The 23,440-nt window shown below is 31.8% G+C and overlaps 1 protein-coding gene and 1 long non-coding RNA gene across 7 annotated transcripts; both read left to right on the top strand.

The window, feature by feature from the left end:
- Positions 1-731: 731 nt before the first annotated feature.
- Positions 732-5,571, top strand: LOC126702995 (bidirectional sugar transporter SWEET14-like). Of its 3 annotated transcripts, XR_007647905.1 has the most exons (7): positions 737-877; positions 2,053-2,089; positions 2,388-2,598; positions 2,772-2,933; positions 3,179-3,298; positions 4,767-4,845; positions 5,065-5,192. XR_007647905.1 is itself a non-coding variant. In XM_050401879.1 (6 exons), exons 1-6 carry the CDS (start codon positions 832-834, stop codon positions 5,332-5,334), a joined length of 846 nt encoding a protein of 281 aa, XP_050257836.1. In that variant the 5' UTR covers positions 732-831; the 3' UTR covers positions 5,335-5,571. The 3 variants fall into 3 exon arrangements, 2 of the variants coding, with proteins under 2 accessions (XP_050257836.1, XP_050257835.1); XM_050401879.1 differs by lacking the exon at positions 4,767-4,845 and having other exon boundaries at positions 732-877; positions 5,065-5,571; XM_050401878.1 differs by lacking the exon at positions 5,065-5,192 and having other exon boundaries at positions 4,767-4,850.
- Positions 5,572-8,670: 3,099 nt separating this feature from the next.
- LOC126702996 (uncharacterized) lies at positions 8,671-22,222 on the top strand. Of its 4 annotated transcripts, XR_007647909.1 has the most exons (7): positions 8,671-8,843; positions 9,295-9,326; positions 10,040-10,082; positions 10,269-10,783; positions 13,849-13,918; positions 17,284-20,376; positions 21,597-22,222. It is a non-coding gene; the product is annotated as an uncharacterized LOC126702996 (long non-coding RNA). The 4 variants fall into 4 exon arrangements; XR_007647906.1 differs by lacking the exon at positions 10,269-10,783; XR_007647907.1 differs by lacking the exon at positions 10,269-10,783 and having other exon boundaries at positions 8,674-8,843; positions 19,968-20,376.
- The last annotated feature ends 1,218 nt before the right edge of the window (positions 22,223-23,440 follow it).

Genomic DNA, 23,440 nt, shown 5'->3' with positions numbered 1-23,440 from the left:
AATTAAACGAGTTAAATGTGTCAGGTCGGGTTAACCTGTTTAATAAACAAGTCATGTTTGGGTTGAAAATTTCTGACACGTTTACTAAACAGGTCGGGCTCGGGTCAACCTATATAACCGAATACTCATGACTCGACACGACACAAATTCGACCCGCGAACATGAATCGCTACCCTATAAAATATTATGAATATGTAAGTGACATAAAAGAAGGGCATTAATTAAGGGTAGGAAAAACGTTTTTAGGTATGTACGTACAAACTTTTTTTTTTTTTTTGCTGAATAAAAAGAGGGGGGGGGGGGACAGGGGCGACCATATGTGACTTACCCCCCAAGGCGTAACCTAATAAGGGCACCCCCCACTAAAGAATGTTGGATTGAGCCATAGCTACTGTGACCGAGATGCCACAGACCTCACCCTAGCACCCCAAGAGAGCCAGTGGATGAGACGCAATACAAGCCAGGAAAACCCCCCCCCACATGGTACCCACCACAACTCGAACAAGGGACCATAAGCTTGCCTGCAGGATCCCACACCAACTAGGCTACCCCTCTTGGGGCAAACTAATTTATCATGTTGAGTTGGCACATGTTGATTGTTGAGTGCATGGCTTTTTGCTACTATGGCCACCTAAGTGATGATTCATTGATCACTACTCTTCATGCAACGTCATGGATTACTACCTCTATAAATATGAACAACTGTCTATAGGTATATAGCAAAGTTGGAGTCAAAGAGAGCTAAGGCTAGGGCTTCACCTTCAAACCGTGCTCGTTTTCAATTTTGTGTTTGACACAAAGAAAGAGAAAGAATTAACCAAAGAGATAGAGATGGTTTCCACTCACAGTCCCTTGGTATTTGCGTTTGGCATTCTTGGTATATAGCTATGCTTAAATTTTATCAATATTCTCTCTCTTCTTCCTCTGCTTTTTCGTTTTCAAGCTGTCTCACGCAGGGGCCGACCTGCACCAGGGCAGAGGGGGGCCACGCGCCCCCCTTCCCCCCCCCCCCCAAAAAAAAAAAAAAAAACTAATATATGCATATAAGCCAATATATGCATACAAATTGGTATAAAAAAAAAAATTTTAAGATTTGCCCTTTAGAGCATTCCCATTAAGGATGCTAAAAGGGATATATGCTAAATTTTAGTATCAAAATACCAAAAAATCAACTCCATCAAAGCTTTCAAATTGTAAAAGTTTTGGCATACTACTACAGTGAGCTTGTATTAATACAAGCTCACTGTAGCCTGAATTGTAAAAAAGAAATAGTTTTTCATTCTCAAGTTGGCTGAGGGGGTTGGCAGGTGGTTTGTGTGGAGTTGTTTTATTATTATTTTAATGAGTAGTTTATATTATTTAAATGAAATGATAAAAAATATAGAAGTTTTGATGTTTGATGTATCTTAAAGTGGGATGGTATAATAAATAAAGTAGATTTTTGAAGTGTTAAATGCTAAAAAATTTAGAATTCTTGATGAGAATGCTCTAAATATATATATATATATATCGTCTCTCATTCTCTAAAATATTTAGATATTGACCTAAAAGAAAATAAATAAAATTCATGCCCCTTTAACTACAAAAACAAAATAAAAAAATAAATATAGACTAAACAAAAATCATGCACAAAATAAGAAACACTTATTTTGTATGTTATACTTTGTTGATGTGTTTTATAATATGAAATGTTTAAGAAATACTTATTTTGTATGTAATATTTTGTTGAATATGAAATAGATGTTAGTTTTTATTTTCATTTTTTTTATTTTGGTTTTAAGCTTTGCCCCCCCCCCCCCCCCCATCCCAAAGTACAAATCCTAGTTCCGTCCCTGGTCTCAAGTAACAAAAGCAAAAATATTTCAAGTATGAAAACATATACGTAAACTTAGAGAGTTCTAACTTCTATTATATAACATAATTCTATATTAGAATAATGGTTAAATAATTAAAATTATTCCTTACAATTGCATGTATATTTTAAAAGCCTACATTTTCTTGATGCAAGAAGCTAGAAGAGCTAAATTTCTCTCTTTAATGTAAATTTTACAGGTAACATTATATCCTTCGTGGTTTTTCTAGCCCCAGTGTAAGTTTCTTGCTCTCTTCTTTTTTTTTTCTTTTTTCTATTTTAACAAGTTTTTAGCTTTACTGTAATGAAGTACTAATTACAATAGGACAAAACTTAGGTACTGTATCTTAGGTGCTGTTACTTAGGTTTCCTTCTTAAGATTCAGCCATGTGGTTACTTAATTAAAAAATACACTTTCATCCAATGAGAAAAAATCCACATGACAGAATTTTAAAAGAAGAACCGAAAGAACAGCACCTAAGTACTGTACCTAAGTCTTGCTTAATTATAATAAAATCTTCCAAATCCATTGCAGACCAACCTTTATTAGGGTTTATAAGAAGAAATCAACAGAAGGGTTTCAGTCAGTTCCATATGTGGTTGCACTATTCAGCGCCATGCTTTGGTTATACTATGCATCACTTAAATCTGATGAAATCCTTCTTATTACTGCAAACACAGTCGGTTGTGTTGTGGAAACCATTTACATTGCCATTTACATCGTTTTTGCACCAAAGCAAGCCAGGGTACTTAATAAAACTCTCTCTCTCTCTCTCTCTCTCTCTCTCTTTGTATTTATTGTTATTGTTTTTTGGTACGTACATTTGTTACAATTAGAACCATATATTTCCGTTTCATGCTGAAGTGACCTATTTCTCAAATAATGCACTAACAAAAAATTTTGGACTTGGGATTATAGACTTTCACATTGAGGATTCTTATTCTGATGAACTTTGGGGGATTTGGCTCGATTCTTCTTCTCTCACACTTCTTAGCTCAAGGAGAAACCCGTGTCCGAGTTCTTGGTTGGGTTTGTGTAGCTTTTTCCGTGTCCGTCTTTGCAGCACCTCTAAGCATCATGGTACAGACCTAATCCTACTTTTTCTTCTTTAATTTATATTTGAACAATACAAATGATACAACTTTATGACCCGTTATAATTGGTGTAACATATTTTTTTATCACCGACAATACTTCTATTATACACTGATCACACTAGGTCATATTAACAGTTATAAAAAAAAATGTTGTATTGTTTAATTTATTGCTTATATTTTTTATTTATGTTTAACTAACTATCCATGCATGATTTTACTACTTTTGTAGAGGCTGGTCATACGCACGAAAAGCGTAGAGTTCATGCCATTTTATTTATCACTTTTTCTCACACTCAGCGCAATCATGTGGCTTTTATATGGTGTACTACAGAAGGATTTGTATGTTGCGGTAAGTTCTCGATCTCAGCCTCACAGCCCCACACACACACACACACACACAGGGTTAACAGGAGAAACATCTTTCTGGGATTCCTGAATTCCTGCTAAATACTATAAAATATTAATGAAATTTTCCGCCGTTAACAAAAGTAGTTTAAGCAAAAAGAAAACTCTATACCTCTTTTGCTCCTAACTTTAGAGCGAATCCACTAATACTAGTTGGCTGCTGATATAGTGTTTTATATTTGTGCGTGTGTGGTGTATATGTGTTTATATATATATATATTTCTGTATTTTAATTTGTATATAAAACATACATACAAATTGTTTTGCTTTCTATGTTAATAAAAGCAATCAATGATTCAAAACAACTGTGACAATTCCTTTGTTTTATCAAAAAATTTTACCACATCGAAAAGGTAATAGAAAGTGATGTCTCATCAACTTCTTATTTGAGTTGTGATCAAATTCTCATACTGTAAATGTTTTTCTAAAATGAAATTAATTTGGAAACCTAAGAATCTTATAGCAATGACTATTCCAAAAGATACTTTTCTTAAAGTGCGGGGGGACAATAAAATTATTTTTATTGGCCTGTTTTGGTTAAAGAAAAAAGAGATTAAATTTGATCCGAAACGGGCGTAAAACACGGCTTTTACACGGCTTTTACGCCAGCCAATGAAATCATCCACCTAATTATCCTTCAAGACATATATAACATTCCTCTACTTTACTCTTTTTATCTTTGGATATTCGTTCTCTCTCCGTTCCCTTTGTAACTCTCTCTACTTTACTCTTTAAATTTTCAAAGACAAAACTTTTACTATTTGAGTATCTGTGAGTCTGTGACTGACTCTCTCTTTCACATACAAAATGTCAGCCAAACCAAAACAGAGTTTGTGTTCATAATAATCATAATCAAAGATCATCAAACACTCAAAAAGTCTCAAACTTTCCCTTTCATTGATTCACCCACCTCCATTCTGTGCTCAATTGAAGCAAATAATCGCATCTTTCCCGCCACATTTATCCCCTGCTTCTCAACCCCACCAAAACCAAACATGCGTCATGGACCTGGCCATGACAGAGCTGAGAGCACCGAAGCCAATTGGGTTCAAAAGGAGGCCGGTGGTTCAGTGCATCGTCACAGCCCTGTAATGTGTTACAAAACCCCTTTTCCCATTTTTTTTTTTATTGTGAAATTTTAGTTTGGAAAAGATAGTCTTTGTAGAATTTGTGATTTCTCTTTTAGATGTAAATTTTCTTTTGATTATGATGTCAAATGTGACATGTTTATGTACAAAGTTGCAAATTTGAGATATGGGTTTCTGTCATTGTTGGATTAGTTTAAGGAATATTGTGAAAGACTTGCAAAAGACCCAAGTTGAATATTGTTGGATTAGGCCGAAGCTTGCATTTTGGTGTTACTTTTCTTTTCCTTCAACTTGAAGCATTGTTTCTGTCTCTGAAACTTTCAGATTTAATGCCCACTGTGTTGATGCATAGATCAGCAGGGAAGATAAGTACCACAAGAGAAGGAAAGCAATGGATTTGATGGTATGAAAAAAAAAAAAAAAGAAACTAGAAGAGAGAGTTACAGAGGGAACGGAGAGAGAGAGAGAAAATCCAAAGTAGAAGAGACTAGAGGAATGTTTTATAATTTGAAGGAGAAAACGCACATAAGATAGAGATCTTGAAAATAAACTATAATATTTTAAGTAAAATCCAATACACCAAGGCAAGTCCTTAATAATATTCTGTCTCTTTTCTTTACAGCTTCCAAACATATTGGGTTTCGTCTTTGGGGTGCTTCAGATGGTACTTTATATGATCTACAAGAATTACAAGACAGTTATAGACGATGAAAAGCTATCTGGAAGCAAAGCTGATATTGTAAACCTGAGCATGTCTGAGACAAATGTGTGCTCTCAGCCCAATTCAGATGAAAAAGGGATCAGTGACACTCAAAATGAGCTTGAACAAAAAGATCAAGATGTGAGAACCATGGAAGCCTCCAACCAAGGCCAGTTATCTGTTAAAGTGTGAAGTTTAATTACTCGACTTGTACCAAACCCATCTCCATGCTGTGTTTGATTTGCTAGTACCTCTCTCTCTCTCTCTCTCTCAAGTATTGTAAAAGAATGTGTACTAGAGAAGACGGTGTACATAATAATGGTTGGTGTTATTTAATCTTCAGGTGTTTCTCTATGTTTGTGTAATCCATTGGACCATGTAATGTTCAAAAAAGGTGACAGCTTATAATACTACTTCTATCGTCCTAAATTGTGAGTCTTCTATTTTATTTTAGAATATTCTAAAATGTAATTATCTTTGAAAAATCAATAAATAGTGATAGGGATAAATCCCAAAACAGATGGATCCAATTAATGGAGGCAATCATAAGCGACGGAGTTATCAAAAGAGACGGCCTAGATACTCTACCAACCAAAGAACTAGTAGACGGGCTCATGACCTAGATGGAGAGGCAAGGCGATGGATGGACTCCTTAAAGTAGACGGATCCAAAGGAGACGGTTTGTTAAAGCCATGTGGTGCCTACGTGGCATGAGTGGTCTCCAAAAATCCTAGTATGGAAATATCTTGCATTATACGTCTAACCATAATCAGAGGAATCCCTACAAGGAAATGATCTCATAAAATACAAATATTAATAAGAATCTTTTATACAAGGAAATACTTTCTCTGCCAAGAAGTCAGCTCTACACTACTATAAAAACCCCCAAAGCCCTCATAAATTAAGGTACGCATGATTCCCCAGATTTGGTACTCTAGAATTGTAGAAATTCTCTCTCTAACTTAACTTTCGGAGGGTATTTGGTCGGTACCACACTGGTACTCTCTGTAAGGTCTTCTCTGTTTTGCAGGTTCCATAAAGAGCACGTGAGGATCGTTCGACTCACTAACGATTTTTTACACCATCAAGTAGAATTTCTAATTTGCACTTTACTTCATTTAAAAAGTCAATACTATTATTTCACTAAAGTTTAAATTAATATGAGTAGTTTTGGTAACATGAATATTTTTAACTAAAAAATAACATATTAAATGATGCTCTTTAAAAAGTTGAATTTTCTAAATAGATCAACAAATTGGGATGAAGGTAGTATATATTATAGAAGGGTGGATTAATGATTATACATCAATACTTGTGCTTAACCTTTATAAGTATGATACTTCCACTGGAACTCGAAAGGTGGATTCATTAGTTTAAGACATGATGTAGATTTGAAAATTTTATATTTAATCCACCATAAAATCAATCTATAGGATTTTTGAGATATCTTATGGACATAGAGTAGAATAATCTAGCCAAATGTTAGGACATCACTTCATTATATTAAAAAAATCATAAGTACAATAAGAACTTATAATCTCCATAATTATTATTCTTTATAATCAAATCAAGACATTAATAGATTTATTTTTTATATAGACAATATTTGATTTCAACTTGCTTATTTGATAATAGAAAACTTTATTAGTTGCTCAAAAAAAATTTATTAGTATTTTTTTTTCTTTTCTTTTTTTGAGAACCAATAAACCGTATTAGTCAAGTTAGTTAAGTGAAGTAAAAGAACACAATTAAGTTTACAATTTTTTATTTTTTATTTTTTATTTTTTATTTTTTATTTTTTTGAGAATCAATTAAGTTTACAAATTAAGTAGCTAGTTAGCTAGAGCCATATAGAACCAACATAATGACTCCATCAAGGGCAAATACTAATGATAAAAGCCTGAAAAGCTCTCATAAAAAATAAAAAGCCTGAAAACCATATTCATCCTTTTTTTAAAGAAGAAAAGGCATATTCATCCTAATTATGCACGTGTTCTCAATTCGACCATATTGTTTATCATCTCCAACTATGTGCTTCTTTCATTGTTATTAATTTTCCTTGAATAGATCATAATAAACCTAATAAATTTAAATATATATCATGTTATGGATATAAATTTTAAATTCCATCAGTCTTGCACAAAGTTTCTATACTAGCAGACAATAATCTCAGTACATGACTACTGTAGGAAACTGGAATGAAACCAATCTTACGACAAAATAATAATAGAAAATTTCGAATGTACTATTAAATTCCATGATATTCGCATATAATGACCCATATCATGGCCTCCATGAATTGTGTTGTTTATTTATAGACCAAAAACAAAATAGTTGGAGAACCACTTGAGTGCATGCAGTAGAAAGAATAGTCCTTAGAACTTCGTAGTTTTAGGGCCAAGATTTAATCTTAATTAAGAATGGTAATGAGTCAAGATGATCAAACAACGATAACAATTTTTTTCTATTTTTTTGATAATACGATAGAGGTTAAAGGATTTAAACTCTGAATGTCTTTATTAAAAGTACTAAAAAATATTAATTGTTTGTAAAAAATAATTGAGGGTTTTTACATAGGTCAGCCATTAATGTAAGTAACAATTTCATTCTTGAAATTTTAATTTGAACAATTAACCCATACATTTTAGCTTTGTAACAAATTAACATTATCCTATGGTATTTTCCATCAAAGACTAACGCATTATTTAATTACATTCTGTAAATTGAAATACACAATAAATTTGAATATAATGGTTAAATGATTAAATTTATCTTCCTAACAATTCAAACTTTGGAGATAAATTATAATCTAATCTAATCTAATACTATATACTAGCCTCTGAGCACGCGCTCACGTGCGTGCTCAGAGACTTTTCTATTTTTTCGATAAAGATTAATAATTTGTATTTATTATAATTTAGGATTTCTACTTTTTCCAATCACCAATATATATATATATATATATATATATATGAATACGTGGAGTGAGTTTTGTAGATTTGAGGAGTTTTAAAACTAACAAAAGAGTAATCTTATTTTGTAGGGAGTTAGAGAATAGAAGTAGAAATTTAAATTAACGTAAAAGTAGGAGTTTATTAGAAGCAGGAAGACATTTCAACGTAGAAGTAGGAATTTATTATTTTTGTCAATTTACTATTTTAACCTTATTTTTAAGTTTTAGGTATAGGTATTTTTGACAGTAAAAAAAATAATAACTAATTTTCTTTTTGCCAATTTACTATTTTAACTTCATTTTTAAGTTGTTGGTTAATTAATTTAGGAGTACTTTTGACAGAAAAAAAAAATAATAACTAACTTACTATATATAAAAGCAATAGCATTTCCTTACAATTAAGACTGTGTTGCCACATAAGAAAAAAGACTTATCTAATTTTCAACCACGAATAAGTTAAAAAGCGATAAATTATAGGTTGTTAGGTAATATTGTTCCAGTAATATATCATTTCTCTTTATTAAAAATACGTATAAGGATAAAAAAGTGTCAAATATTAAACACATGTAAACGTAAACGGAGAAAGAAACAGAGAGAGAGAGAGAGAGAGAGAGAGAGAGAGAGAGAGAGAGGATGAGGCGTGGGACAAGGAGAAAGAAACAGAGAAAGAGGCAGAATCGATTGGGCATAATAAGAAATCAAAGAGTTTCAAAACACGATTTTGCAGACCCTAAACCTAGGCAGAACGGTAAACAGAGAAGGCACGATTTTACATTCGATTTTGATTAATAAGGCTATTAAATTAGATTTGGTTTATGGTTGGGGTATTTGTGTTGTTCGTTTGGTTTTCATTAATTTTTCAATCAAGGTATAGAAAGCAGAGAGTATTTTTGGTCTCTTCGATTTCTTTACACTCCGCGTTTATCAAGCACAAATTTACGTTTTTGTTTTTAACTCTCTCTTGGATTCAGCTGTAGATTTCATTTGTCATTGATTGATTTTAATTCCTATCTGTGTAGTAATTAGTAAAAATCATTGGAATTTCTGTTCTTAATTTTAATTTCTTGGGTTTTGTTTTGTTGATTATTGTTTTTTGGTTAGAATTTTTTTCTCTCTGTTTGGTAGATTTTTGTTAGATTTATAGAAAGCAGAGAGCAAATGTTATTGCTTTATAATCAATCTTCTGGTCTCTTTTGCAGGTAGTTATGTGCTGCTCCTATTCATTTAAGGGGTAATTTAATAACCGATCTCTATCTTAAGCACATATATGGTTTAAATCAAATGTTATGTTTTTTTTTTTTTTGGATATGATTTTGTGAATTCTTATCTGGGTTCATGTGGCTACCACTTAGAAACTTGATTTTAGTATAGTTTCTCTGTAGGCATTGATTTGTGTGCCTTTAAATTTTGGATATAATTTCGAAATTCATTAGGAATTTTAAATCCCAATTCTTATTTGATTCCATTTGGGATTATAGGTTTTAATTTGAGCCAAGATGGAATCACAATGGACATTGAGATTGTGTATTTGAAATTTTAGGGGGAAACTAAGCTATGGGTTTGAATATTAGAGTTTGGTCTCAGGTTCTGTCCAAACAAAAAGGATTTATACCAGACAACAACAGTGGCTGCCACTGCTGCATAAGATTGGTTTAACTATCAATCTAGGCTTGCATAACACAACCATTTGGACAAAATAATATTCTATCCTGAATAATTTGTGCATCATGAATTGTATTCTCTCAATTGCAGAGGATGAAGAAGCCTTTGATTTAATATGTTGTATTGCTTGCTTCTAAAATGATGGATGGTCATTGACTTACTATGCATGTTGCCTATGTGGAGTTTTATTTATAATATCTCTCTCTGTCTCTCTCTCTCTAAAATCAAATTCTCAATATTTAAGTAGTCAAAAAAAATTATAAAAATTGTTTGTTGTTGCAGAGTAAACCAGCAAAACATGAAAAGGTTTTCGAATTGGTTTTAGGTGAGTCAATAATTTTATTTTGCTGAAATAATTTGATTATAGTCCTTTTTTTTTTTTTTCTCCAATTAATCATATGTCTTCCTCACGGATTGTATACTATTTTGTATTAACAATATGAAAAAAACACAGTTATATAGAAGCCTCAACACTAGGAAAAAAAAAAAAAACGCATTTAATCCTATGCAGCACTTAAATCAAATGAAACCATGTTGAGTTCAAGCGTAAAAGCAGGGTTGTCAATGTAATAGTGTATGAAAATTGGGAAATGTCTTGATTTCATTGGATGAAAGTTAAGTTCAAAACTAACCTATCTAGCTAGCTGTTTTTTTTTTTTTTTGGGGGCTTACCAAGTAATATTTCTACAATCATTTGATGATTTTATGGCTATTTAATAAAATGATCTGACATGTTCTTTTGTTTTGTTTAATTGAGGATTACATGGTTTGTTAGATTGGAGTCTCATATATTCCCCAAATTTCAGGTGCTTTTTTAGATAGTATGTTACTCTACTATTTTCTCTGTTTGGTAAATGGGAAATTGTGAAAAAAGAAAAGGAGAAGATTGGGCTTTTGGGTTTTTTAAGGTTATTCGTGAGTCAATCATTTATGCATTTACACTTCATTTGGCTAGATTTAGTCCGTCCTCCGCAAATTTCAGGTACCTTTTTTTCTTTCTCCTTGGTTGGCTGGAAGTTCAAGAAGGTAAAAGAATAGAATATCTCTAATATTGTTAATGTTAATGTCGAATTTGGCATAATTGATGTTATTTTGGGTTAGCATTAGGTGCTATCATTTTCCCAGCAAGTAGGCACAAAATTAACAATATAGATCATTAGATAGCTCATGTTGCAATCTTTTCAATATAAGTTGTTTTAGTCTTACCAATCTACCAATCTGAGATTCTGAACTGATTTGTTTCAGTCGCATTGGCATAGTCATGATATGTTTTTAACATGTGAGCTTTGCTTCAAATGATTGTATGAGAATAAAAGGAATAAAAGGAATTATTCGTTGAAGAAGAAGCAAATGAAGAAGAATAATGCACTTGCAATAATGGTTTTGTAAAATGAATATATATAATGAAACATTCATATACTTGTTAAAAAAACAAATTTGTTAAACATTGTGCTCTTTTAAAGTACTCTCTACCATAATTACAATATATTTTGGATAGTACACTTTCAAAGTTTCTTATTGAAGTTTATTTTCTACCATATTTAGAAGCAAAGAAATGTTACCAATGATCAAAGCAAGGTTAAAATAAAGGAAGACATTATGAAATTGATTAGGTGGGAAATCTAGAATAAAATTTAATTTAATGATAAATTCTAATTCTATTAAACTATCTTAGCAAAAAAGAAAAACACTATTGATCTAGATAGTTTGCAGTCTACTGGGAATCTCTAATGCTGTTTTAAGAGTGGAACAAATTCAATTTTCAAGAGAATAAGTGGGGTGTATTTTGTTTTTCGTGTTTAGTGTCATGTCGTTTAGATCCTCTAAGGGACTATTTTTATGTATAGTTGTAGTTTTGAAAGTGTATCTCGAAATGTCAAGTTGTGTTTCTTTTGTACAATTTTATTTTATATTTTCTTTGGCGTCTAGATTTGTTGTCATCTCTAGCTATTTCTATAGTTTGAATGATAACTTAATTTGATGTAAAACAACTCTTTCAAATATTCAACAAAATAAGAAAAATAAACCTAATATTTCTTTAAATCTCATTTTCAATAGTTTTCAGTTTGTTCAATTTAGCATTTTGTTAATTTGTTAAAAGTGGACAAAAATATAATCATATATATTTTATCAAGTAGAAGTACAATCAGAATTCAAATTAAACCCAAATTATCTTTTAAGTGTAGTCTAGAACAATATCATAAAAATTGTTTAATAACCCAAGCTTAACATTAAGAACATCACTACAATTGACCATTCTCGTGCGTAAGTACAGGTTAAATTCACCATCTCCAACATACAATTTCTTAGGGTCTATAACATCCTTTGAAAGTCTCTCTGTCACGTTCTAGAGTTGGTCATGATAAATCCCTATTAGCCATTACTTTTAGTTGTAGAGAAATTATGATTTATTAACATCGAACTCATTTGGCTAGGGCAAATAAAATTCGAATTGACAATGGTTTTTTCTTTTCATTTCTCCCTCATTAGGCGCATCTATTAGGCCTGTTTAGTTGCCCATGAATTGGAATCATTCATATTTTGTATAATACTACGTTCACAAATCCGACATCTTAGATTATACTTTAGAATTTGAAGTTGTCTTTGTAGTGGATAGAATGACTCATTTGTGGAAATTTTCTGAAATGTCACCCCTTTAATTTTTACATTGAAGTATGTTGTCTGAGTGTTTTGTTGTGAAGTTAGTAGTACAATTAGCATTTTTTTTTTGGTACGCTTCTGTGCTTTAATTGGAAAGTTGTGCTAATTATCAATTTATATTGTACTTGGTCTATGTTTGTTTTTTAATATAATTTGCTAACAAAGTTTTAAATTTTTTTTACATCATTTGTAGTCATATTTGATTTTCTTTATTTGTGAAAAGTGTTTGAATTGAAAGATTCTAGCATGTGTTGGGTAGAATTCTTGATAAATGTAATGTTTAATGAAAATTACTTAAAGGTTCTTGCATTGATGTTCAATATTATGAAAAACATATTGGATCATCATCCTCAACCTGTCCATATTGATTGCTTTTCAATTCATTATGATTATGATTGTTCTTTTTATTTTTATTATTTCATGTTGAAATAAATAGTACCTTTCATAATTGTTTTATCTCCTCAGTATAAGCAGTTCATGGATTTATGCAAAGTACACTTACTAATATATATATATATATATATATAAAAGTCAAATCTTTCTTCTCATTGTTTCAGATGGGTAGTATAGGGAACAATGTGCATACTAATTGTAAGTCTCCATTAACAGGAGAAAATATATATTGATTCTTTTAATTTCTTTCTAAATGAATTATTTTTTAGGAATGAATTCTCTTATTTTGCATATAATATTTTCAAATGGAAATTAGGAGTTGTACATTGGAGATCTGTTTTGCCTTTGTGTATAAAGACCTTGGGAATTTCTAAATATTTTCATCAAAGCTATTTTGGTTGTCATCGTATCTTTATTTACTTTTACTTGAATACTAGTTTTTAAAGTTTGCAAGGGAGGTAGTGTTTATAACTTATTTTGTATGAATTTAGTAATAAAATTATCTCAAAAACTAATTAAATCGTTAAATTATTATCCCTAAAGTTTAATATGTGTTTCTTCCTTTATATTTTTTTGGGAAAAATGTATTCTCTTGATATTTTTCCTCCTTCGACTCATATATTGTAACTTTGTTGTGCTCATGTATAATATGAATATCATCTGGTCTTCTAGATTTTTTTCTTCATCTAGATATTTTTTGCAATAATAGATACAATTGTTTAGTTTCCATGGATCTAAATGTTGTTGAATTGTGCTAAAAAAAGAGAGTAATTGTTGAATTGTTGAATTACCTTTTAAATGAGAAAAATCTTTTACTTTGGTTTGAAATTATTATTTTCCTGGCCTTAAGTTTTGGTAACATTAGGGATTTTCACCCTTGATTTTAATAACTAGATTTCAACATGGATGCTTTAGAATGTATAGTAATTTTAATTTTTTTGTAAGTGGGATTATGGGATTTTTTGGGTTAATTACTGCATTTTAAAATAACAAATAAACAGATTGTTAACTAACGTATGTTATACACTTTGCAACAGATTTTTAGACGTTATCAACTTCCTTACAGCAGACATTTTTGCAAGAAACGTTGCTGGAACAAATTGATAGGTTAGGATAGTCTGATTTCCCTTCTACTTATCTCATGCTTCGTATTAGATTTTGTCCATTTGCGTATTTGTCTTTCAATTGGCTCTGATTTGCATGTTTTAATGTCTTGACAACGTTGTTGGGTGATCATTTAATAATTTTTGTCTTCTTCTAATTCTGCTGTATTGGCCATTGTTTATTTTAATTCATTATGCATAAGCTTGGATGATGGGTGAATTAGAAATTGAATTCATAGATTGATGGAGTTGGAGATGTAGTGGGTTTTGACAATTCCCACTTTTTTACTTTAAAGCATATGTATCCAATTACAAAATGATATGAGAATTTTTTGTTCCTTGATTTTGAGCTCCATTGGGCTTTTATTTTATTTTATTTTTATGAGTGCCTCTTCTTGCATATATGGCAATAGGGAATGATTTTGTAATGAGTCTCCTATCATTTGTCCTCTAGATCATACAAACATGTATATTCATGTCCCCATGTTGATTCTCTAAAATCATATTTTAGAAGTGATACAAATTCTGTTCTCATGTTTTTTAAAAAGGTGATAATTTGATATATTTGCAATTAAAGGAAGAAAGTAAACATACTGCAATGATGCAGCAAGTGAATTTCACCAATTAGAGATGCAGGGAGAAAGTGACATTCTAAAATACTGCAGAAATCATTCTCAACTTATGCCCTTATTGGTATAGTTTTTTACTCAAATCTATAGCTCTGCCTCTAAAAGGCTTCTATTCTTCCTACTAAAATTGATTTATTTTTTTTAAACTATTAATATACACTACAACTGAAAGCAAAATACAACTATTGCATTTATGCTTTGATTGCATCACACGGCAGAAATTCAAAAAACAAAACATAAAGCAAAAACCCTAGAAAATACAAGCTGGCCTCTCATATTAGTTGTATTGAACTACGGGTGTCTACAAAGCAAATACTTACTCTTTTTACTTGGTAACACTATATGAATATTATATTGTTTGTGGCCAAAATGAGACCTTGATATCTAATATTTTTTGGATACTATTGATGAAATTTGTGAATGTTCAGAAAGTAAGATGACTTTAGAACCCAAATGGATCTCCATAGATTTATGGGGGATAAACTCGGTAATAGATGTGTTATCTCATATAAATTGTGTATTCATCTATTTACGTTTTGTATACAAGTGAATATTATGATGAGGAGGTTGCTGGTAGAGCTTATGATCTTGCTACCTTAAATAGACAATCTATATCAATAGTTAAATGAATAACATTTTCAGTTTTATACAAGGTTGAGATTTCTCACAATTATATACAAAAAATTGTAATATTCAGTTTGATTTTTATACATGGTTGAGATTTCTCATAGTTAAATTGGCCTTCATTTGGGTTCTATTCAATAGTTTATTGCTTTAATACAATCGGTAGGCTTCACCCATGGTTTGTAACATTTTCATATTTTTACATTATAAACATTGTCTGCATTTTCCTTTGGTGTAGTAGGTATTGTCATAAAAAAAAAAAAATAGTGAAATTGATAATTTGGTATAAATTAGTGGCACTACATTTTTGGAATCACTCTTATAGTGAGAATGTGATTTTTTTTTTTTTTTTTTTTTGGCTAAGTGAATTCTGTGAGACTATTTACTACTGTAGTTGATGTAATTCATAGGTTACTACTATAGGATTTGAATTTCATGATATTTTAAGTATCAATTATTGTTAGTTGAAGACATTGGTACTTGCTTCTAGCAAAAACAAAGACAACTATTATCTCTCTTGGACCACCCTGAATTTATTTTGTTTATCTTTTGGAACTTTGGAACATGCTTTAAATAATTAACTCTTTTTTTTTTTTTTGTGAAACAAAATAATTAACTCTTGGAGTCAAAAGAAAGAAAGAAAAAATCACTTTCTTTCATTTGCTTGGGTGCATATGTGATGAAGGAAAACAATTTTTTTTGGGTCTATTTCAAATTTTGTTGAATGAGCAAGAAATTTCAAGATTAGATTTCATAGTCTCTATGTAAGACGCCTTGAATTTAGGTTTCTTTCTTTCAATTTAAAAAAAAAAAAACAATTGTATTATCTAATTATGAAATTTTTAAATTTTCACTTACAATTTGTCTTTTGTCATAAATAAAAGTATCCCGCACATTGTGCGGGTTATAAGCTAGTTACCATAGTAACAACTTATCCAAAAAAAAAAAAAAAAAAAGCTAGTTATCATAGTAACAACTTATCCCAAAAAAAAAAAAAAAAAAAAGCTAGTTATCATAGTAACAGAGTATAGTTTCACTTATTAAGAGGAATTTAGCTCAACACATGAGGAACAGTGTTAAATTATGGCTAAATGATAAAATTAATCATTTTCTAATAACATAAGTTTTTAGTTTTTGGTATGTTAAACGTAACAATTAAAAATTTATGAACTAAATTGTGGATAAGACCAAATCACTAAGATGAAAATTGTAATTTATCCTAAACAATTATAAAACGTATCCTAATATCAACTAATTATTATTGCACATATAAGACAGTCTTTTGATTATCTTTGATATTTGACAAGTATATATGAAGAAAACATATATCCAACACAGAGGATTAATTAAAGGAAATATATATCCAATAAAACGATATTAAATTTAGTAATTGCATTTTACTATGATCTCTTGATATTTAACCGGTAAAAATTAAGTAACGTATATGATCAAATAGTGGAATTGAGGAACTACTAGGGTTACTAAAAAAGAATTGGTTAGTGTAATATTAACCAAAAATTACACCATAAAGCACTCCTCCATCTGATTCTCCCTTCAAACCAAGGGACAAAACTTGACGCAATGTTAATTATTCCTTATTTGTTTTAAGGAAACAAAGTAATATAAAAAAAATAGAATAATCATAAATTATTCCTTAGTGCACTAAGACAGTACTTTAGCTAGAGAATGATTCTCCCTTTTACAGTAACCTTTATCTATTAATTATTCTGATCAAGTTTTGTATTTTGAATGGTATAGGAACATATTGATTCTAAAATGCAACTCTACCATTAAAAAAAATGATTTCCTGTTTCAAATGTAATAATTTCAGTGTAAGGGAACCTTTATAGAGTTTCCTTTTTCCTTTTTTTATTGGCATGACCTCATTTAACCATTGTATTAAAAAAAAATTGAACCCAAAATGCTTATTCATCATCTTAACTCTTAAGAAACATTACAATTGCAGTTACTAACATACCACACATGAAAAGGAAAAGGGTAATGCCACGGATACAATACTTTCATAACATTTTCTACAACAGTTAAACTTAACAAGTTTTTTATACTAATTCTCATATAGTCTTATCATTGATATTATTATTTTTTCTTTCTTTAGAGTGGTATTAATGCTCCTAAGGTTCCTTTAGTGGAATGGACTAAGGTTTGTATGCCGGTGCAGAAGGGTGGTTTAGGGATTCGACGGCTGAGAAGATTTAATTCTGCTTTGTTAGGCAAATGGTTGTGGAGACATGGAATGGAGAGAGATGCCCTTTGGAGGAAGGTCATTGAGACTAAATATGGGGATGAAGGGGGTGGTTGGTGTACCAAACCGGTGTTAGGGACCTATGGTGTTAGTGGCTGGCTGGACTTTTCTAAATTTCTTCAGTTTGATGTCGGATAAAGTTTTGGGAGGATGTATAGTGTAGGGATTGTTCCCTTAAGGAAGCATTTCCAGAATTGTATAGTATTAGTCGGGCAAGGGAGTTTTTTCTGTCAAAAGTGATGTGTTTCTCCAATGGGTGGCTTCATTGGGACATTCGTTTCCGTCGTCCACCACAAGATTGGGAGTCAGAATCATTTGATTGTTTTTGGGTTGTGCTTTATTCCATGAATGTGCAGGGTGTTGGTGATGACAAACTTTGCTAGAAGCCAGCAATGAGGAAAGGTTTTGAGGTTCGAGGCTTCTATCACTCTTTATCTCCTTCTGTCATTGATTTTCCTTGGAAAATGGTGTGGCAATCCAAGGTTCCTCCTAGAGTAAGGTTCTTTTCTTGGACTGCTGCCTTAGGTAAGATCTTAACTACAAATAATTTTTGGAAGAGGCATATTGCAGTGTTAGAGTGGTGCTTTATGTGTAAAAGGTGTGGAGAATCGGTGGATCATCTTCTTCTTCATTGTCCTATAGAATATGAGTTGTGGTCTATGGTTTTTTGTTTGTTTGGTATACATTGGGTTATGCTGTATAAAGTTAGTGAGGTATTAGCTTCTTGGCAGGGGAAGTTTGGTAGACATTAAAATATAGGTTTATGGAGGTTTGTGCCGCATTGTTTGTTTTGGTGCTTATGGCGGGAGCCGAATGCTAGATGCTTTGAGAATTGTGAACGGTCTATTCTTGACATTAAGTATTTCTTTTTCCGTACTCTCCTTGAGTGGAGTTTAGTTTTGCCTTCCTATTCTTGTCTTTCTCTCCCTGATCTTATAGATCGTTGTAATCTGGGTTTTTAATTTGTGCCTCTGTAATACATTTCCAGTGTACTTGGTTGGTTTTTTTTTAATAAAATTTCTTACATTACTTGTCAAAAAAAATTGATATTATATTTTTATCTACCAATAATAACTTGCTACTTTAACAATTAGAAATTTGTTGTGCCTCTAAACCTATCGAAAAGAAAATACTAGGGCTTTTGTTAAGAGAAAATATATGGACATAAAAAATTCTACACCCGGTTGATCGATATGACAGATTATTAGTGGTAAGTAAAAAAATAATGTCAATGGTAAGTTCAGATAAAAACCAGTAAAAACTTGTCAACTCAACTGTTGTGAAATTTTTTATATCTTTAGTATTAAATTTTTGTTAATGGGGCCATTAGACATTAGTTAAGAAAGAGTTAGCATAAAGGACAAAAGTTAATTAAAATGTGAACTTTTAATTGAAAATGGTGCAATTGTCCATAAAAAGTAGCTCAAATGTATTTGGTTTTTCATCTTTAAGGAATTCCCTCAAATCAAATTGTAAGACAGATAATAAGTTTGTAGTAGCTGTAAGCCTAACATCATTTCACACAGATATAACCAACTCCAAAAAAAATTGTTAATAACTACAAGCTATAGATGTATGTAATAAGTTCGTAGTGCTTACCCATTTAGAGTATAATACTATAATCTAATCTCTCTTCTAGTCATTGTCATAGAATTAATATGAGAATTTTATTGAAACATTAGATAACATATGAGCAAAAGTCATTCATTCATATGGCGCATTTATCCTTGGTTTCCTAAATGGGTTTTCTTGTTTGGTGCCTTTTACATTCCATCGTAGGATTGATAGAAACATGCGTGAATCCTATTGGTCATTGCAAAATTATTACTGTCATTTGGGTTGTTAAATGGAGTCTTTTTTACCTCGTCACCATATAACTATTCTTAGATGAAGTAAGCTGCCCCATGATACATTTCATGGAAGCTTCAAGAGCTTAATAAGCTCCTAGTTAGAACTCCACTGGAAACCTCCAAAACCACTTAATTGACACATCGTAAAGGACTTAGGTGGGACCAATGGCATATGTTTGCGTACTAAGAATTGGAGAGATTATGACTTAATTTAGCTACTGTATAGTTTTGTTAGATAGAAGGAAACTAAGTGAGGTTCAATGGGCTACAATTTGGACTTAACAAATAGACAAAAAGCCGAAAGTTACATGATGCTTCACACATGCAACTTGACTGATCCACTCAAGTTGCAACTTGGCCATTCCCTACACACTATAAATGGACTCTCGCCCACACCTTGTAAACTCGTACCATTGTCAATATAGAGTTATTAGATAGCAGCTAAGCATTCTCTTGAATTCTTCGGCTATTGAGAGATAGAGAGAGTCTCAAAGGTCTTTAGGCTTGTAGTTAAGGAGGATTTTTAGATTGTGTTTGAAAAATGGCCCCTCACCAAACTTTGACTTTAGCTTTTGGGCTTCTAGGTACGTAGTCACAAACTGTAATTGTATGTATATGTTAGAACATTTAAATGTATTTGCTTGAAAACATTATCTTGGATATTCTAACATCATATACTTAACCCAGGCTATCAACGTGAATCAAAGCAAGTTAAATGAATGGGTCAATTATGTATTGGTCTGCTTAACTCATAACAACTTGAAAATGACATAGTGGGAAAAATGCTCATACACCCCCTAAACTTTCAACCACTGGCCAAAAGACCTCCCTCAACTTTTATAATGGCCAATTTACTCCTTAAACTATTCACACTTGCCAAATTAATACATCTGTTAGTTTGGTGTTAAAAAACTAACGTTTAAATCACGTGAGAAGCACGCAAAAATTACAAAGGTGAATCAGCATAGTTGGGAGGGAAAGAAAAAGCCAGGTTCAGAGAGAGGAAGATGATAGACTGTGGAACCAGAATCTTGAACCACCGTGACAGCCTTCTCTCCGGTGCCGGAGTTTTTGTCCTGCAATTGCCTTGCCACTGGTACGCTTTTTTTTTTTTCCTACTCTCTGTTTTTCTAATCTCAATCTCCATGTGTGAATTTTTGCAATTTTTTTGTTTGGTTTAATTTTCGGTCTTACTCTTTACACTATACACTTATCCAAGTGTTTCAAGATCTGTGGTGGATTGCGTAGAGTTGGCTGTGGTGAAATTTTCATTTGTTTAAAATTGGTTTTGAGTATGTGATACAACTGTTTGATAAAATGCCTAAGAGAGATATGACTGGTGTTCTAATGGGTTTTCATTGTTTGGTAGGATTTTAGATGGGTTTGCAATTACTTGAAAATAATGTTCATGGCCGGGTTTATGTGTGCTTGATTGTTTCATATAAACTAATTGAAATTACAAATTGCATAAGAAAATTGTTTCATATAAACTAATTGAAATTACAAATTTGAACGTGGCATTACTATTCTCATTGGATTCACTTGTGTAGGCATTGCCCAGGAGTAGGATTTAGCCCGGCTTTTCTGTTGTTTCTTAACATCATTATTCTCTGTAATTTTTTGGTTTGGTTTAATTCTTGTTTGTTCGATTTTCTGAGTATGCCATAGAGCTATTGCTTTTGAGTATGCCATAGAGCTATTTGATTAAATGCTTGAGAGAGATATGACTTACTGTGTTAGATGAAATACTTTTACAATGAGCTAATTTTAATTGAAATTTATTTTTAGAGGCTTGTTGTGGGGCACTGAGTGGAATATATTTTGATTAAAGCTCTATTAGGTGGATGATAAATGCTTAGAATTACCACACCCAACTAGAGCACCAGTTGCTGCTCGTACTTGAGAATTAGTTCAATATGCTTTGCTCTGTTTCTTTGAGGCTTTTGATATCAACTGCTGCCCACCTTTTTTGCACGTTAGCTATGAACCTTTTTTTTTTTTTACTGATTGTGGCTTACACCTTATCTTATAGCTACTGAATGCATATTCAATGTTCACCTAATCAGGTAGTGACTAGTGACAATTTTTGTCATACTAACATTCCTATTTGTTGATGTTCTTTGTCCGCTTTCATGTGACATTTATATATCTCACTGCCGTATTCATGTGTGCTTTGGTGAGCTTAATTGACTTGTCCTTTTATTGCATTCAAGTATTTTTTTTTTTTTTTTCTCCCACTATTCTCTATATTGCTTTTATTTTTTTTCCTTTCTCTCCGGCTCTTATATTAATGTTCTTGTTAATTTTGTGTTGTAGTCATGGATGAATGTCCACTGTCACTCCCTGGAAATTCACATTCTATGCCAAATGCTCAAGCTCCTCAATCCCAATACGATTCTATTGAGGCTGATGGCCAATTTGAAATTGTTCATGTTCCAATTGAATTGGAGGATGACGAGGATGATGAAGATTACAATTTAAGGGATTTTTTTGAATCTGATGATGATATAAATGAAGATTTTGGTATGAAGGATGATGGAATAAATAGAGCAATTGGGGGCAAGTAGCTTGAGGGAGTTTGGAATGGTAAAGAAGGCTCAGACCATAGGGACAATGATGAGTCGAGGAGTGTAGAAGGGTCATTTGATGATGAAGGGAATTCGAGGCCTAGGTTCCTTGAGTTACTGGCATGAAAAATGTATAGCTAATAAAGGATCTCAAATTTGCATCACATGTAGTCTTCAAGGAGTCACTCATTTGATATTTAAATTCATGGCAGATTAAGATCCTTTTAAGAATACTAATGGAGCCAATATACTTTTGTTTTTCAATATTGCTGGAAAAGTGTAATTATTGATTCATTGAGTACTATTTTTTGGCAAACAATGTACCATTTGTAAGCACTCATTGATATTTCAATTCATGGCAAATTAAGACACTCATTTTTTGGTGTTTAGGGTATGGTATTAGTACATTACAAATTTGAATTACTCTGATGACAATATTTATTTATTTATTTATTTTTAATAAAGAAATTGAAGAGGCTTAAAGTTATTGTATAAAGTTCAATTCAAACAAAGACTTCGTTATCCCTCATTCCAATGCAAAAACAAAAGGTGCATCTAAGAATAATCTCATTTAAGTCAAAAATTAAGCCAAATTGAGAACTACTTTGTCATAGTTACAACAATATCTTGTTAATCACTAAATCCTATCAAAAAAATTAATCAAATTGGGTACAAAGGTGTGGAAGCAGAATACTAGTTCCATTCTTATTATGTCACAAACCATTTTTTCAGTACTCTACATAAATAGTCACTTCAAGTGGCATCCAACATTAACACTCGGACTTAAACAAAATCCTCTTATGCTTTGCAATTTTGTTCTTTTTGCTACCTCTAGGCTTTGGCCTTTCCCTTGTCCTTCTTGCTTCCACTAGCACTGTTCTTCTCTACATGAATTTGACTTGATTGTTGAGTATCCATTAGGCCTCGTCAATGGGCCGGGCCGGGCCGGGCCGACCCGACTCATTTTTACTTGGCCCATGGGTTTAATGGGCTGAGCTTAACGGGCTGTTGACTAGTCAATGGGCTGGGTCGGGCCGGGCTGGATGGAAAAACCCTAGCCCATGGCCCTACCCATGGGCAATGCCCATTTAGGCTTTAGCGGGCTGGGCTAGTGAGGTGGGTTTAATGGGCTACACATGGGCATTTTTAACAGGTCTTCAATGGGGTTATAAAAATTTAACCAAAAAAATTATAATTATATATTATTACAAACTATCAAATTGAACAATTAAATCTACTAAAAATATTCTATTAAAAAAAAAATACTAAGACATACCTCTTAAAAAGGTACTAAAATAAGATTAATTAACTTTTATTAATAAGAATAAATAAGTACATTGAATTAAATATCAACTCTTAAAGGAAATATTTGAAAAATAAAATATCAATTCTTAAAGGAAATATATGAAGAATCAAATATCAACTCATTAAGGAAAGAATTTCTTCCAACCAATGGTAAGCTTTTTTTTTTTCTTTTTTTTAAGGAATTTCTTCTATAATTGTAACTTGTAAGGAAAGAATTGGAATTTATCAAAGGAAAGAATGACTTTCTTTCCAGAGGCACAGAGGTAGGGCAACAGTCATCTTAGTAAC

This window comes from Quercus robur, chromosome 10 (genome assembly GCF_932294415.1).
Source record: "Quercus robur chromosome 10, dhQueRobu3.1, whole genome shotgun sequence".
Lineage (NCBI taxonomy): Eukaryota > Viridiplantae > Streptophyta > Magnoliopsida > Fagales > Fagaceae > Quercus > Quercus robur.
The sequence above is the reverse complement of the archived record's forward strand: the minus strand, read 5'-3'. Positions and strand labels throughout refer to the sequence as shown.